The sequence below is a fragment of the Balaenoptera borealis genome, assembly GCF_965194805.1.
Source record: "Balaenoptera borealis genome assembly, chromosome: 13".
Taxonomy (NCBI): domain Eukaryota; kingdom Metazoa; phylum Chordata; class Mammalia; order Artiodactyla; family Balaenopteridae; genus Balaenoptera; species Balaenoptera borealis.
Genome location: NC_138870.1, coordinates 25,742,806 through 25,755,741, shown reverse-complemented (window position 1 = coordinate 25,755,741; position 12,936 = coordinate 25,742,806). Strand labels below are relative to the sequence as shown.

Genomic DNA, 12,936 nt, shown 5'->3' with positions numbered 1-12,936 from the left:
TTGGAAGTCAGAGAGCTTTGCTCAACATCCAAACATTTTTTTTTTAATTGGAAGAATTAAAGTCCTGGCTGTGATATGCTCTCTGTAACCATTCCCAAAGTAATTCTTAGACACAGCTTCCCAGGAGGCTGTTCTGGGCATGGAATGAGTGGGCAGGTACGAGAGCATCTTCTCTTAGCTCTGATGTCCTGTAGAGGCATCTGTGAGAGAGCACCAAGGACTTGTGTACCCCAAGAACTGTGAGGGTGGGTGTTAGGGGACTGGTACCAGGTACCCTCAGGTTGTCTTTGCTAATTAAAGGTGACCAGAAAGAAGCAAACACGTTGTGTGTGTGTGTTTTTTCCCAACTTCCTCTCATAATGTATCTCTCCCAACAGCCTACAGAATTATTGTGAATAATTAGGGCTTTCAAGCCTTGGGAGGACGTAACATTCATCTGAATTGATTCTATTCCTTGTCAATCAGGAGGAGCATTACACAGATTGTCTTCCTGAAAATACTGAGGGATGCTAATAGCTGAGCTATAAGGCAGTAAGGAAGGGAGGATTACATGGTCCAATAAACTTAGGAAACTCTGGGTTAGGCAAAGATTAAAAAAAAAAAAGCTATGCAGCTTGTCTTCCTTGGCCTTTTAATAGGATCCCCTTCTGTCCCCAAATTAAATTGATCTTCTTAGAAGGTACGGAACAGGCTGGGAGGGGACAAGCATGGCATTTGATTGTCAAGAGACTTGACAAGTACAGATCCTGTTTTTATTACTTGGGCATTATCTTGCCTTTCCTACATTAAAAGCCAGCTTCACAGGCTTATTCAAAATCCTCTGGGTGACAGAGATGGAGCGAACCTGTTTGACGACTAAATATGTCCGCTCTGAGCGCAGCAAAATCAACTCAGCTGTGTATGCAGCAGCAGGCTGATTTACCTTCCTTATAGTTTCTAGTTAAGGAAGTAAATTGATTCTCTTCCTTTCTTAATCACCATAAATTTGCTTTACTGATGTGTACGCAGTCCTCCTTTACATTTGCTTTTGAACATTAGGATCGCTGTTTTCACGTCATCGTGCCTTTTTAAATTTTTATATGTTAGGATTTTCATTCCCAGACACTATCAGAGCAGGTGGTGTCAAATAACAGTAGCGGGGAAATGAGACAAAATGGAATAGGAGAGTCAAGATGGAGAGCCATTTGAGGGAGAAAGTTTATTTTTATGGGGAGACGTTTGTATCACCTTCTCAATAATGGCGGTTTTATTGATGCTCCAGTTCAAATATATTCATGAAGATCCCTCATCCAGGGAACTCCCAACATCTTGTGTAAATAGTGGGCATTATACAGGCAGCTAGTCAGCAGTCCCGCTAGGCCAGAAAGTCAGCACCGGTGGCAATGAGGATTTTCAATCAAAGGAAGTTGAAAGTAGGCTCCAAGCTGAATTTATTTAACCCCGGTAGCTTTGCATACTATTTATTTTTGCACTCTTTGGGGGTAATTTACTTATGCCACCATGTGTCAATTATGTGCTTTCCTGCCTTGTTTATTTGCCTGCAGGTGCACAAATGGTTGACTGTTAAGATGTGACATAGACATACCATTAAAATAAAGGAAGAATTCAGTGTTTCATTTTTGTTGTGGCATACCTGGGGTGAGGAGTGGGGGGTGAAGAACAAGCAAATTGTGACCAACTCTGAAGTTTTTGAACAATCATGGCTTAATATTTCTAATTGTTCAGGTTGTATCCGCGCCATGCAAGTGCCCTGAACAACCTTGGAACACTGACCAGAGACACAGCAGAGGCAAAGATGTACTATCAGAGGGCTCTCCAGCTAAATCCACAGCACAACCGGGCTCTTTTCAATCTTGGGAATCTCCTTAGGTAAGTAGAACGTGTACCTTTGATCAGAAGACCTTGTAGTTTCAAGAAATCCTTTCCTTTTCAACACTCATTTGGTTGTGGTGTTGTCTCCTCTTCCTAGGGCAGAATAGTTAGGGTTTTCAAGTGTTGGGAGGATGCAATACTCATCTGAATTAATTCTATCCCTTATCAATCAAAAAGAGTATTTCCCAGAGTGTCTCTCTGGAAGTATTAGTTCTGGGAGATGTTCATATGTTGTCTGTAGAGGGCTGGGAAGAGGGAATGGCTACACGGTCAAATAAACTTAGGAAATGCTGAATTAAGCAAAGATAGTTCCTTTATTGCCAGAATCCTTAATATGCTAAATGCCCTGTGAATATTTAAGAAGGGAGTATGGAATACAGCATTTCCCAAAGTCAATCATTTTTGGTAGGCATTTCCCAAGAATTTCATGAATATACTTGGGAAAAGTGCTGGTCTAGGAAAAGCAGCATGCTCTGAAGGTGAGCCAAAAGGCATAACCACAGCTCATGCACAGTTTGTGCTATAGGTAAGAAACAAACTGAGGCTTTCTTGGAATTAGCAACGGTGACTCTTGCTCTCTGAAGACCTCCCAGGCATAATCACTGGTGTTTGCTTTTCACTCACTGCCCTGGAAAAGACTGATGGTGCAGTTAGTCTCCCTGAAGACAAAGGGGTACTTTTGCATCTTGTATTTCTATTAATATAAAGTCTAGGCAAGTTGGTGATGGCAACGGCAATGGTAGTAGTGGCGATAATCATAGTGGAAATGGTGGTGGCTATGGAATTTAACTTCTACGCCTTAAAAAACAGATTGACATTAGAGAAATGCAAATCAAAACTACAATGAGGTATCACCTCACACCAGTCAGAATGGCCATCATCAAAAAATCTACAAACAATAAATGCTGGAGAGGGTGTGGAGAAAAGGGAACCCTCTTGTGCTGTTGGTGGGAATGTAAACTGATACAGCCACTATGGAGAACAGTATGGAGGTTCCTTAAAACACTAAAAATGGAACTACCATACGACCCAGCAATCCCACTACTGGGCATATACCCTGAGAAAACCATAATTCAAAAAGAGTCATGTACCACAATGTTCATTGCAGCTCTATTTACAATAGCCAGGACATGGAAGCAACCTAAGTGTCCATTGACAGATGAATGGATAAAGAAGATGTGGCATATATATATACAATGGAATATTACTCAGCCATAAAAAGAAACGAAATTGAGTTTTTTGTAGTGAGGTGGATGGACCTAGAGTCTGTCATACAGAGTGAAGTAAGTCAGAAAGAGAAAAACAAATACTGTATGCTAAAACATATACGTGGAATCTTAAAAAAAGAAAAAAGAAAAAAAAAGTTCTGAAGAACCTAGGAGCAGGACAGGAATAAAGACGCAGATATAGAGAATGGACTTGAGGACATGGGGAGGGGGAAGGGTAAGCTGGGACGAAGTGAGAGAGTGGCATGGACATATATACACTACCAAATGTAAAATAGATAGCTAGTGGGAAGCAGCCGCATAGCACAGGGAGATCAGCTCTGTGCTTTGTGACCACCTAGAGGGGTGGGATAGGGAGGGAGGGAGGGAGACACAAGAGTGAGGAGATATGGCGATATATGTATATGTATAGCTGATTCACTTTGTTATAAAGCAGAAACTAACACACCATTGTAAAGCAATTATACCCCAATAAAGATGTTAAAAAAAAAAAAAACAGATTGAAAACATCAGAAATGGGAATAAAAGGGTGAACACGGTTGGAATCAGAGAGCAGTGATGCATTTATCTGTGCTTGTTAGGTTGCTGACGACCCACACACTTACTGAATTGGTTTCCTTGTCTCTGAACTTCACAGAGCACATTTGGTACCTTTAGGGCTAGTGGTTTGCTTTGTTCTTTTATCCTCTCCCTAACAGGATTGGCTTAATTGCCTCAGTACCTCAGTGGATGCATCTTCTTCACGTTCCTTTTTACTCCTTGAATTTTATTGTATTTATTTTTTTTTAAACATCTTTATTGGAGTTTAATTGCTTTACAATGTTGTGTTAGTTTCTGCTGTATAACAAAGTGAATCGGCTATATGTATACATATATCCCCATATCCCTGCCCTCTTGCATCTCCCTCCCACTCCTTGAATCTTATATATGCATAGAGATATTAGTCCTTTTTCTTGGTGTGCACATGTGTTAATGCATGTTCTTATTTAATCCCATTTGAACAGAAACATTGGGTAAAGTAATCACAGAATAATCTAACATCACATAAGGTGATAGATGCCATTCCAAGTCTGAAGTTTTGTTTAAGAATGGCTTTATCCATATACTGGAACACAAAATCAAGGGACTACTCTACCAAAATAAGGAAATGCAAGGAAAGTACAGTTAAAATGAAAAAAATAAAAGTATAAATCAGCAAAAACTAAATGAACTTAATAAATTTTTTAAATTAGATAGTTTAGGGAATTCCCTGGCGGTCCAGCTGTTAGGATTCTGCACTTCCACTGCAGGGGGCACGGGTTCGATCCCTGGTCTCGGACATCTAAGATCCCGCATGCCGTGTGGCAAAAAAAAAAAAAAAAAAATTAGATAGCTTGGTAAAATTTTATACAAATTGAGAGTGATGAAAAACAAGTAAATGAAGAAGTACACGCTGTGACAGAAAAACCTTTTAGCACTAGTACGTTCTCTTTAAAAATAATAGCAAATCAAAAGCTGTGGGGAAAATGTGTTCTAGTTATTGTAGATAACAGTTTACAGGTCAATAGGGTGCTTTTATTTTACTATTTTTATGACGTCTTATTTATTTATGTGAAGTTCTAAGGACTCATTTTTAAAAATCATTGTTGCATCTGTATATGTCCAGCTTAGAGCCCAAATAACTTAATGGGTGGATAAATCCTGCTCATGTCTTTTGGGATACCAGCATTATACAGTACTGATTTCAAAAATAGTACAGATGAGTATTTTTTTTTTTTTTTTTACAAAGAAACCAGTTTTGATGGCCTGGATACAAAATGATAGTTCTTGTTAGGAATGATATCCTACAGTTGTGATTATTACACTGTGCTGAATGTGGCTCTACTTGAAAATGGTGGCAGAGATTCTTTTAAATTTCATCTTGCCCAGACCTGAACGAGACATGCATACTTCAGCCTTCCTTTTTCAATTCACATATTATTGCCTCTGACTATTACCTTGAGTTAGTGTATGTGAGTTAAGAGTACAAGGAAATATTTTTTGGAGCATAGCAATGGCTACTTTTCACAGTAGGTGGGGCTCCTGGATTTTTCTCTCTTTTTAAGTAAAATCAACTCCATGATTATCCAAACCAACAACGCTTCACATTTGTATGACTCTGAGTGCTTTTTTTTTTAAAAAAAATAAAGCCCTCCCAATGACTCTTTTAGATAGGGAAGAATAAGAACCAAGAATAGGAACCAAGGTTAAGTGCCAGGTACAAAGTCACCCTTGTTTACCTTCTGCTCTTTCACATTAAACAGAGAGCAAAGTGGCTCCATCTGTGTAGATGAGTCTTAGAATCCAGTAGAATAAAATCATGATAGTAGCTAATATTTATGTAACATTTTCCAGTTTACAGACAAGTGGGTTTTATATCCATTATTTAATTTAATCTTTAAAACTATTGTGAGAGGCATTCTCATCCTCATCCCCATTTTACAGATGAAGAAACCAAGGTTTGGAGATTTCATGTGACCTTGGCCCAGGCTCTGCTGACCCAGGATTAATTGCCTGCCCTGTCCTATTCACTTTCCATTACCCATGCTGCCCAAATAACTCTCCAATCCAAAAATTACTTAATATTTAGCTATTAAATGGCATGTGATTTCCTTTTGGGAGGAAGGAACTTCCTGTTTTTTTTTTAATCAGGAAACAGTAAGGTTTGTTTCCATTATGTCCTTTAGTAGCAGAGAGAGGTGACCCAGAAAACAGCAGAACTGATCCACGTTTACTCCACGTTGGATCTGCTTTCCTTAATATAGTTCTGCTCTAACTGGCAATGGGTCAAAGGCATAAAGAGGATAAGAATATTTTAAATATGTTTTTATTTGATCCGTTTTACTATTTAAGTTTTATACCCTATCTATTTCTCGTTAGGCAGCTAACTTTTTAAAATTGTGTTGTTGGTTTTTTTTTAACATCTTTATTGGAGTATAATTGCTTTACAATGGTGTGAAAATTGTGTTCTTTTTTGTAACCTAGAACTTCATGCTCCTTCTAAGAACCCAGGTGATCTCCTTAGATATGAGCAGTTTAGATTCCATCATCCCTGAGTGGAAGACACTATCACTTCTCCTCTTTTATAAATGAGAAACTAAAATTTGGAGAAGGTAAGTTAGGTGCCAAGGTCCCTTAGTGAGGAAATAGCATTTGTGGGAATTGAACCTCAAACTTTCTGTCCAAGTACCCTTGCCCTTAATCACCACACTCTACTGCCACCTTGTGGCTCATCGCAAAACTGAGATACAGCCCAGAGCAGCCCTGCCCAACAGAAATACAATGGGAGCCAGAATCTATAATTTAAATTTTTCAGGTAGCCATATTTTAAAATATAAAAAGGTGAAATTAATATTAATAATATATTTTATTTAACCCCAGTATATTCAAAATACTATCATTTTAACATAATTAATATGAAAATTAATTTTTAAATTGAACATGTAAAAATATTAATGTGATAGTGTACATTCTTTTTTATAATTAATATTTGAAATCCAGTGTATGTTTTACACATACAGCAAACCTGAGACTAGTCATATTTCAAGTGTTCAATAGCCACATGTGGTTAGTGGCTGCTATATTATAAAAGCCACATGTGGTTAGTGGCTGCTATATTATAAAAGCACAGACCTTTATTAATGACCTTGACTTTGAGAGAAATGAGTTTTTGTCCAGACCAGAAACTCTAAATAACATGTGATTCTGTCAGAGCATCCCAGAAACCTTAGAGCACTGAGGACAAATTCCATTTGAATTCTTGGAGTTATATGACAGACAGCTTTAGACCTGTTCACAGCAGTGCATGTCACTGACTCTTATCCAAATATATTTGACCTCTTTCATGACCATTTCCCCGGACTTTGAAGCTAATCTGTTATGATTCTGTACAGCACGTTTACAGTGTGACAGATTGATAACGAACAGCTTTCCATGCCAGCATTCTTAATTTATATTAATTATTGTTGGCTTTGCTTGGAACCTAAAATGTAAAAGAAAATAGGCAAGATTAGCATACAGTTTTTATGGATGAAAGAGCAGAAATCCCTGATGGCTCTAGAGAACATAATAGAATACTTTAATTCGGGGCATGGGAAAATGCTTCTGTGACAGCTTGGGTAAGACAGTATCTGGTATTTGCTACTGAAACAGAATATTTTCATTTTAAAGAATCGTATTGTCCCTCCCATTGCCAAAATTACCTTCTATTCACATAATAGGATATGGGTGTTATATGGGTGTTACAATAAATCTTATAATCAAAAGTCAGAAGAAAATGAAATAGAATTTCCAAAATTGAGCTATTTAGAAGATGAGTTTGATAACAATATACATTTTATTTTCTTCAGGCTAATCCTTTAGAAAATTGAATTTCTAAAGAATAAAAGGATGTGGAAAAAAGGGTAACCATTAGCTTTGAAATAAATTTCAATGTTTGGGATAAATTTCCTTATAGCTTTGGCATTAGCCACACTGCCTTTTATTTCATAAAAAGGAAGTTTTATACACTCAAGATAGCAGTTCTCCCCTTCTCTACCTTTTACCTGAAACCCCAGAGAATCCAAAATGCCAGCCGACTGGATAAAGAAAAACTTTTTGAGGTCCTTCTCACCACATTAGGATGTCAACTTTGGGTGGGCAACTTCTGCATCCACCTCTTGGAATAAAATCCTCCTCCCCACCCCCACTCCCATGGTGACCTGTTCACATCCAGGTTACCTCCAGTCTTACTTATCTGTAGTCTTAACCCCATTGCGATTTCTCCTCGGGGTCTTTATGTAGTTCACACTTGTCTCTCTCCAGGTCTCCTTCTCCAGCTCCTTTGAAGCCCAATCCAGCAGCTCATTGCCACCATCTCCATCCTCATCAGGGCCGTGTCACAGCCTTGTACATTCTCTTGTCGTCCTCAGGGACTCTGCAACCTTTAGTGAATTCAGTTGCATCCATCACCCAGTTCCTCTGCTGCCTTCCCTCCAGGGCCTGCCACTTCTGCTCTACCTTGACCATTCACCGACATGGCCATGCCATGGGCTTTTTAATTATGCACACCTTTTCATTCTCTAGTGCCTGAATTCTGAAATGTTCCTCTTTGCCCTTCACTTATTAACCTTTTCCCACCCTTCCTTTCCCCTCTCTGTCACTCCTTCTGACCCTTGGAAGGGGTCGTGGGATAACAACCTGCCACCTCCAAGCTCTCTCTGTGCTCACATTGTCTCTCCCTTTAAGATCTTGACGTTGACATGCCTCCCTTCTGGGACAAATGTTATTTCCCTCTTACTCCCTCATTCCTAGTGGCCCTGCTCTTTACCATTGTTAGAACCTCTGTTCTGATTTTTATGTTTATAATGTGTAATCCCATCTCTCATTTCTATGATCTATTTCATTAATGTATGTGACATCAGCTTAGACTCACACCTTGACCATCATTTACTTGCTCAACTGTGCCTCCAACTCAAGGTACCCCCCACCCGCCCCCATTGCCTGCATTTTGTAGGCAGACCAATAGTTCTCAACTTTTTCTCATTATCACTCCTCTCCCCACCCCAGGAATCATTTTAAGCCTTTTTCCCTAATCATTCCCTCCCCCAATTAAATAAATACTCAAGGACAAGATTTGTTAGGTAGTGTCAAGCTTTGAGAGACTGAAGACCACTGTAATAACTAATTTTATTTTTATATGTAATCTAACATTATCTTTCACTGCACCACCCCCACTCCAAGATGCAGTGTCTCTGTATGTGTGTCCTAGACCCTCATCCAGTCTCTCAAGTGTTGGAGGTAAAAACATACATCTGAGTTCAATGCGACCCTTACAAAACTCTGAAGACAGCATTGTGGGAGAAAAGCAGGATCAGGAGTTAGAGCTACTAGAAATTCATCCCTTATGGTCTTATAATAGCTCCCAAATATTTTCTGTTTTCCTAATATAAGTATCCTTTGTTCCCCTCCTCAGTGCCTATGCACACACCCAGAAGATGACATAATCCTTTACTTTTACTAAGAATATTCAAGTCATTTAAGGTTAATTTTTGCAGCTTCCCTTCTTCCTACCTCATTTCTTACATATTCACAGATGCCCTCTTCTTTTGTTCTTCCAAGGGAGGAAGGGTTGTCTTGCCTCCCTAATAAGCCTGGTGCTCACACCTGTGGTTATGTGGTTTTTTAAAACTGAGGCATGATTCAACGCAAAAGTGCACAATCTTTAGTGTTTGGTACAATGAGTTTTGGCAATTTTATATACTGTTGTAATTACCCCCAAAATAACACATAGAACATTTCACCCCAGAAAGACCCCTCATGCCTCTTTCCAGTAAATTTCTCCCTCCCCTGAGGCAATCATTGTTCAAATTTTTTCACCACAAACTAGTTTTAGCTTGTCATAGAACTTCATTTAAAGGTGAACATTTCATATATACTTTTTTGGCATCTGGATATTTTCATGCAGCATGATTTTTTTTAAGTCTTATCCACGTTGTTGCATGTTACATGTTTTTTTTAACTGATGAGTAATATTTCATTGTATGAATATGCTGTAATTTGTTTATCCATTTTCCTGTGGGTAGATACTTGGTTTGTTTATAGGTTTGTATGTGTAGTATTCTGGGATAAATACCTAGGAATAGAATTGTGGGTAGATGTATCTTTAAGGTTTTAAGAACCTGCCAAACAAACAGTTCTCCAAAGTAACTGTACTGCTTTTCACTCCATCAACACTGGCGAGAGATCCACTTGCTTAACATCCTCACTAACATCTGGTGTCGTCAGTCTCTTTTATTTTAGCCATTAGTCATTAGTGTAAAATCCACATGTGTTCTTGATTCTCTTTCTCTACCTTTCCCTGTCCATTATCATGGGCATTCTCTTAGGTCTTCAGATTCTTCCCATTCCACAGACTTCCACATGCCCCACATTCCCCTGGGGAACATCTCTCTGTTCAGCTACTCCCTCAAGTGGTTCCCCTCACTCCTTCCTTTCTCTGATCAAATTGGTGAGAAGAACGGTTAGCACTTGGTGCTTCTCCTTCCCCCCACCTGTTCATTCAGCCTCCGGTGGAGCTGCTCTCTAAACATCAGCTGTGAATTCCAAAGGTTCTCTGGGCTCTCACTCCCCATGATTTCTCTGAAGTGAAGAATATGATCCTGTTGACCTCCCACTGTTTTTGAAGCTCTTTATTTCATTTTTGTATTATAACACATTATGTTTCTTTTCCATTTCCAATATCTACTCTTCTTCCACCCTCCCTCTGAATGTCATTGATTCTCCATCACATACACACATACAGTCCAAACGTATGAACATTCAGGACTTCCCATAATCCTGCCACTTTCTTCCTTATTTTCTGTGGCTCCCCACACTGTATAAACCCAGACACCCAGCCAAACTGACCCCTGGTCACTGTTTGAGAAATAGAAACATGCAAACTACACTTGAGAGAATATTACAGAGGTTTTAAAGTAACAGCTCTTCTAGTTCACCCAAAATATTGTTTCATTTGCATTTCATCATCTTATATTCCATGTCTGTATAAAACTGAATTATCTAGGGAATGATGACAATGTTTACCTACTTCCTCAAGATTTGGGAGTCATTTGTATCTAAACAGATTAACAGGTTACTAATTATTAAAATATTTTTGTAAGTAACTCTCCCCCACCAAAACTCTTCTCAGTCATGCTGTGTTTACTAATGATTTGAGCATGAGTGAGTTGTTTTAAATCCATAGTGTGGTTTGCAAGGAAGAAGGCAGGGTCCCTTTTCTCAATCCTTGCTTTTGCTGTGATGGCTGCAATAAACACTCCTGAGGCCAGAAGACAGTTCTGCACAGGAAGTACTGTCAGGGAGAGCAAGCTTTAAAGGACCCTTGTTTTGTTTATACGCTCTTGAAGGCATTGGAAGGTCATCATTTTCTTTCCTTGCATAAATATTTCTGACAGAGGATAATTAAACAGACCAGACTGCTTTGTCAAGTATAGGAGTTTTCAGTGGTCTTTCCTGTCCCGAAAATCATTTTCCCACCCCTTTAACTCTCATAATCTTTCCTGGCCTCATTTGCAATCTAGTGCCCTTAAGCTCCTGTGCTGGGGAATGACTTGGAACAACTCTTGACTCATAGCTTAAAGAAGGTACAAATCAATTAAAAGAATACTAGAAATGCAGATATTCACTGGAAATTTCTTCTTGCGTACATTGTCTTACTTTAGAGAACCAAGCACATCAACTTATTATCACAAACCCAGTAGGAGATCAACTTTGCCCTGACACAGAGGCTAAATTCACAATATAAGTTGTTAGAGAGCCTCAAAAAACTTTCAAATCTAAAAATGCTCTGTGTAGACCAGGAGGAGAAATACCAAGGACAGAAAGAGAAATATGCATGTTGTCTGTGTCCCCTCTGGCTCACGCTTGCCTGTGGCCTGCGGGGGTCTGTCCCAGGAAGCACCTTGGGGAGGTGAAGGAGACTTTAAGGCTCCCTCCCTTCTTGCTGACTCCTTACTAATTCTGCCAACCTCCCTCCGTCGTACAGGGCCCACCCTGGTGCTTTCCTGTGGTGCCACCACCGCAGGGCTGTCTGCCCTCAACCTTTCTGCCACCTCTCCTCCTCCAAGTGAAAAGGACAGTAACGCTTGAATGACAAATTACAAAGCACCTCCTCACGTCTCATGAACCTGCCCACTGAGGGTTTGTGGAGGGCAGGCACCTTCACTCCCCTGTTACAGATCCGGGGACGGTGAGGGAGGTCATGTGACACGAGCTGTGAAGTGGGACCTCTAGAGCCAGCCATTCGGTTACATCACACGGCGGTGCTGACCGTCTCCCCATGCTGCCCTCAGGACTAGGAGTTGTGGGGCTCAGTGAGTTTGGATCTCAGCTCTACCACATAGCAGTGTGTGACCTTGGGAGAACAATTTGATCTTGCAATGGCTCCAATCACTCACTTATAAAGTAAAAATAATACTAGTAACCAGGTCCTTCATGAATCCTAAACAGGAGAATGCGTGTAAGTACTTAACGCAGGACCTAGCCCCCAATAAAGATGAAATAAGCCTTAGTTATTATTAATTATTACTAGCCCAGGGATATAATTCCTCACTTCAATTTGAAGCTCATCTTCTTTTTTTTTCCTTTTTTTTTTTAAAGATTATGGCAACCTTTTGGTTTGTTTTTTTTTTTTTTTAATTTAATTTATTTATTTATTTATGGCTGTGTTGGGTCTTCATTTCTGTGTGAGGACTTTCTCTAATTGTGGCAAGTGGGGGCCACTCTTCATCTCAGTGCGCGGGCCTCTCACTATCGCGGCCTCTCTTGTTTTGGAGCACAGGCTCCAGACACGCAGGCTCAGTCATTGTGGCTCACGGGCCCAGCCGCTCCGCGGCATGTGGGATCTTCCCAGACCAGGGCTCGAACCCGTGTCCCCTGCATCGGCAGGCAGATTCCTAACCACTGCGCCACCAGGGAAGCCCCGAAGCTCATCTTCTTAGTATAAAATTAATAATACATCAGAAGGAGGTAACACATTTTCTATTCCTGCTATTGAACAGCTTCAGGCAATATTCAACCTCCTTGAGACTCAGTTTCCTTCTCTTCAAAATAAGAGATGGGACCAGGTGATTCTGTAAAGCTGTCTAGCTGCAGGAATCTATGGTTTTAACCATGACTCCAAGTTTCTAATCTCTTTGCTGAAATGTAAATGGAAGATCAGAAAGGAATTTGGAAGTCCCTTTTCTTTTCAGAGGCAATACTACCTTGGAGCAGCATCCTGCCTTTGCTGAGAAATCAGTGAGGCTTCAGGTAGAAAATCCAGATGAGAATCCAGCTAGAG

The 12,936-nt window shown here is 39.9% G+C and overlaps 1 protein-coding gene across 2 annotated transcripts in view; it reads left to right on the top strand.

Moving 5' to 3' along the window:
- TMTC1 (transmembrane O-mannosyltransferase targeting cadherins 1) overlaps positions 1–12,936 on the top strand; it is a 265,227-nt gene that overhangs the window by 210,850 nt on the left and 41,441 nt on the right. For both annotated transcript variants that reach the window (XM_082352064.1, XM_082352063.1), the window contains one exon: positions 1,726–1,869. In XM_082352064.1, the coding sequence (XP_082208190.1) occupies positions 1,726–1,869 (144 nt within the window). The remainder of the gene's footprint in view (positions 1–1,725; positions 1,870–12,936) is intronic.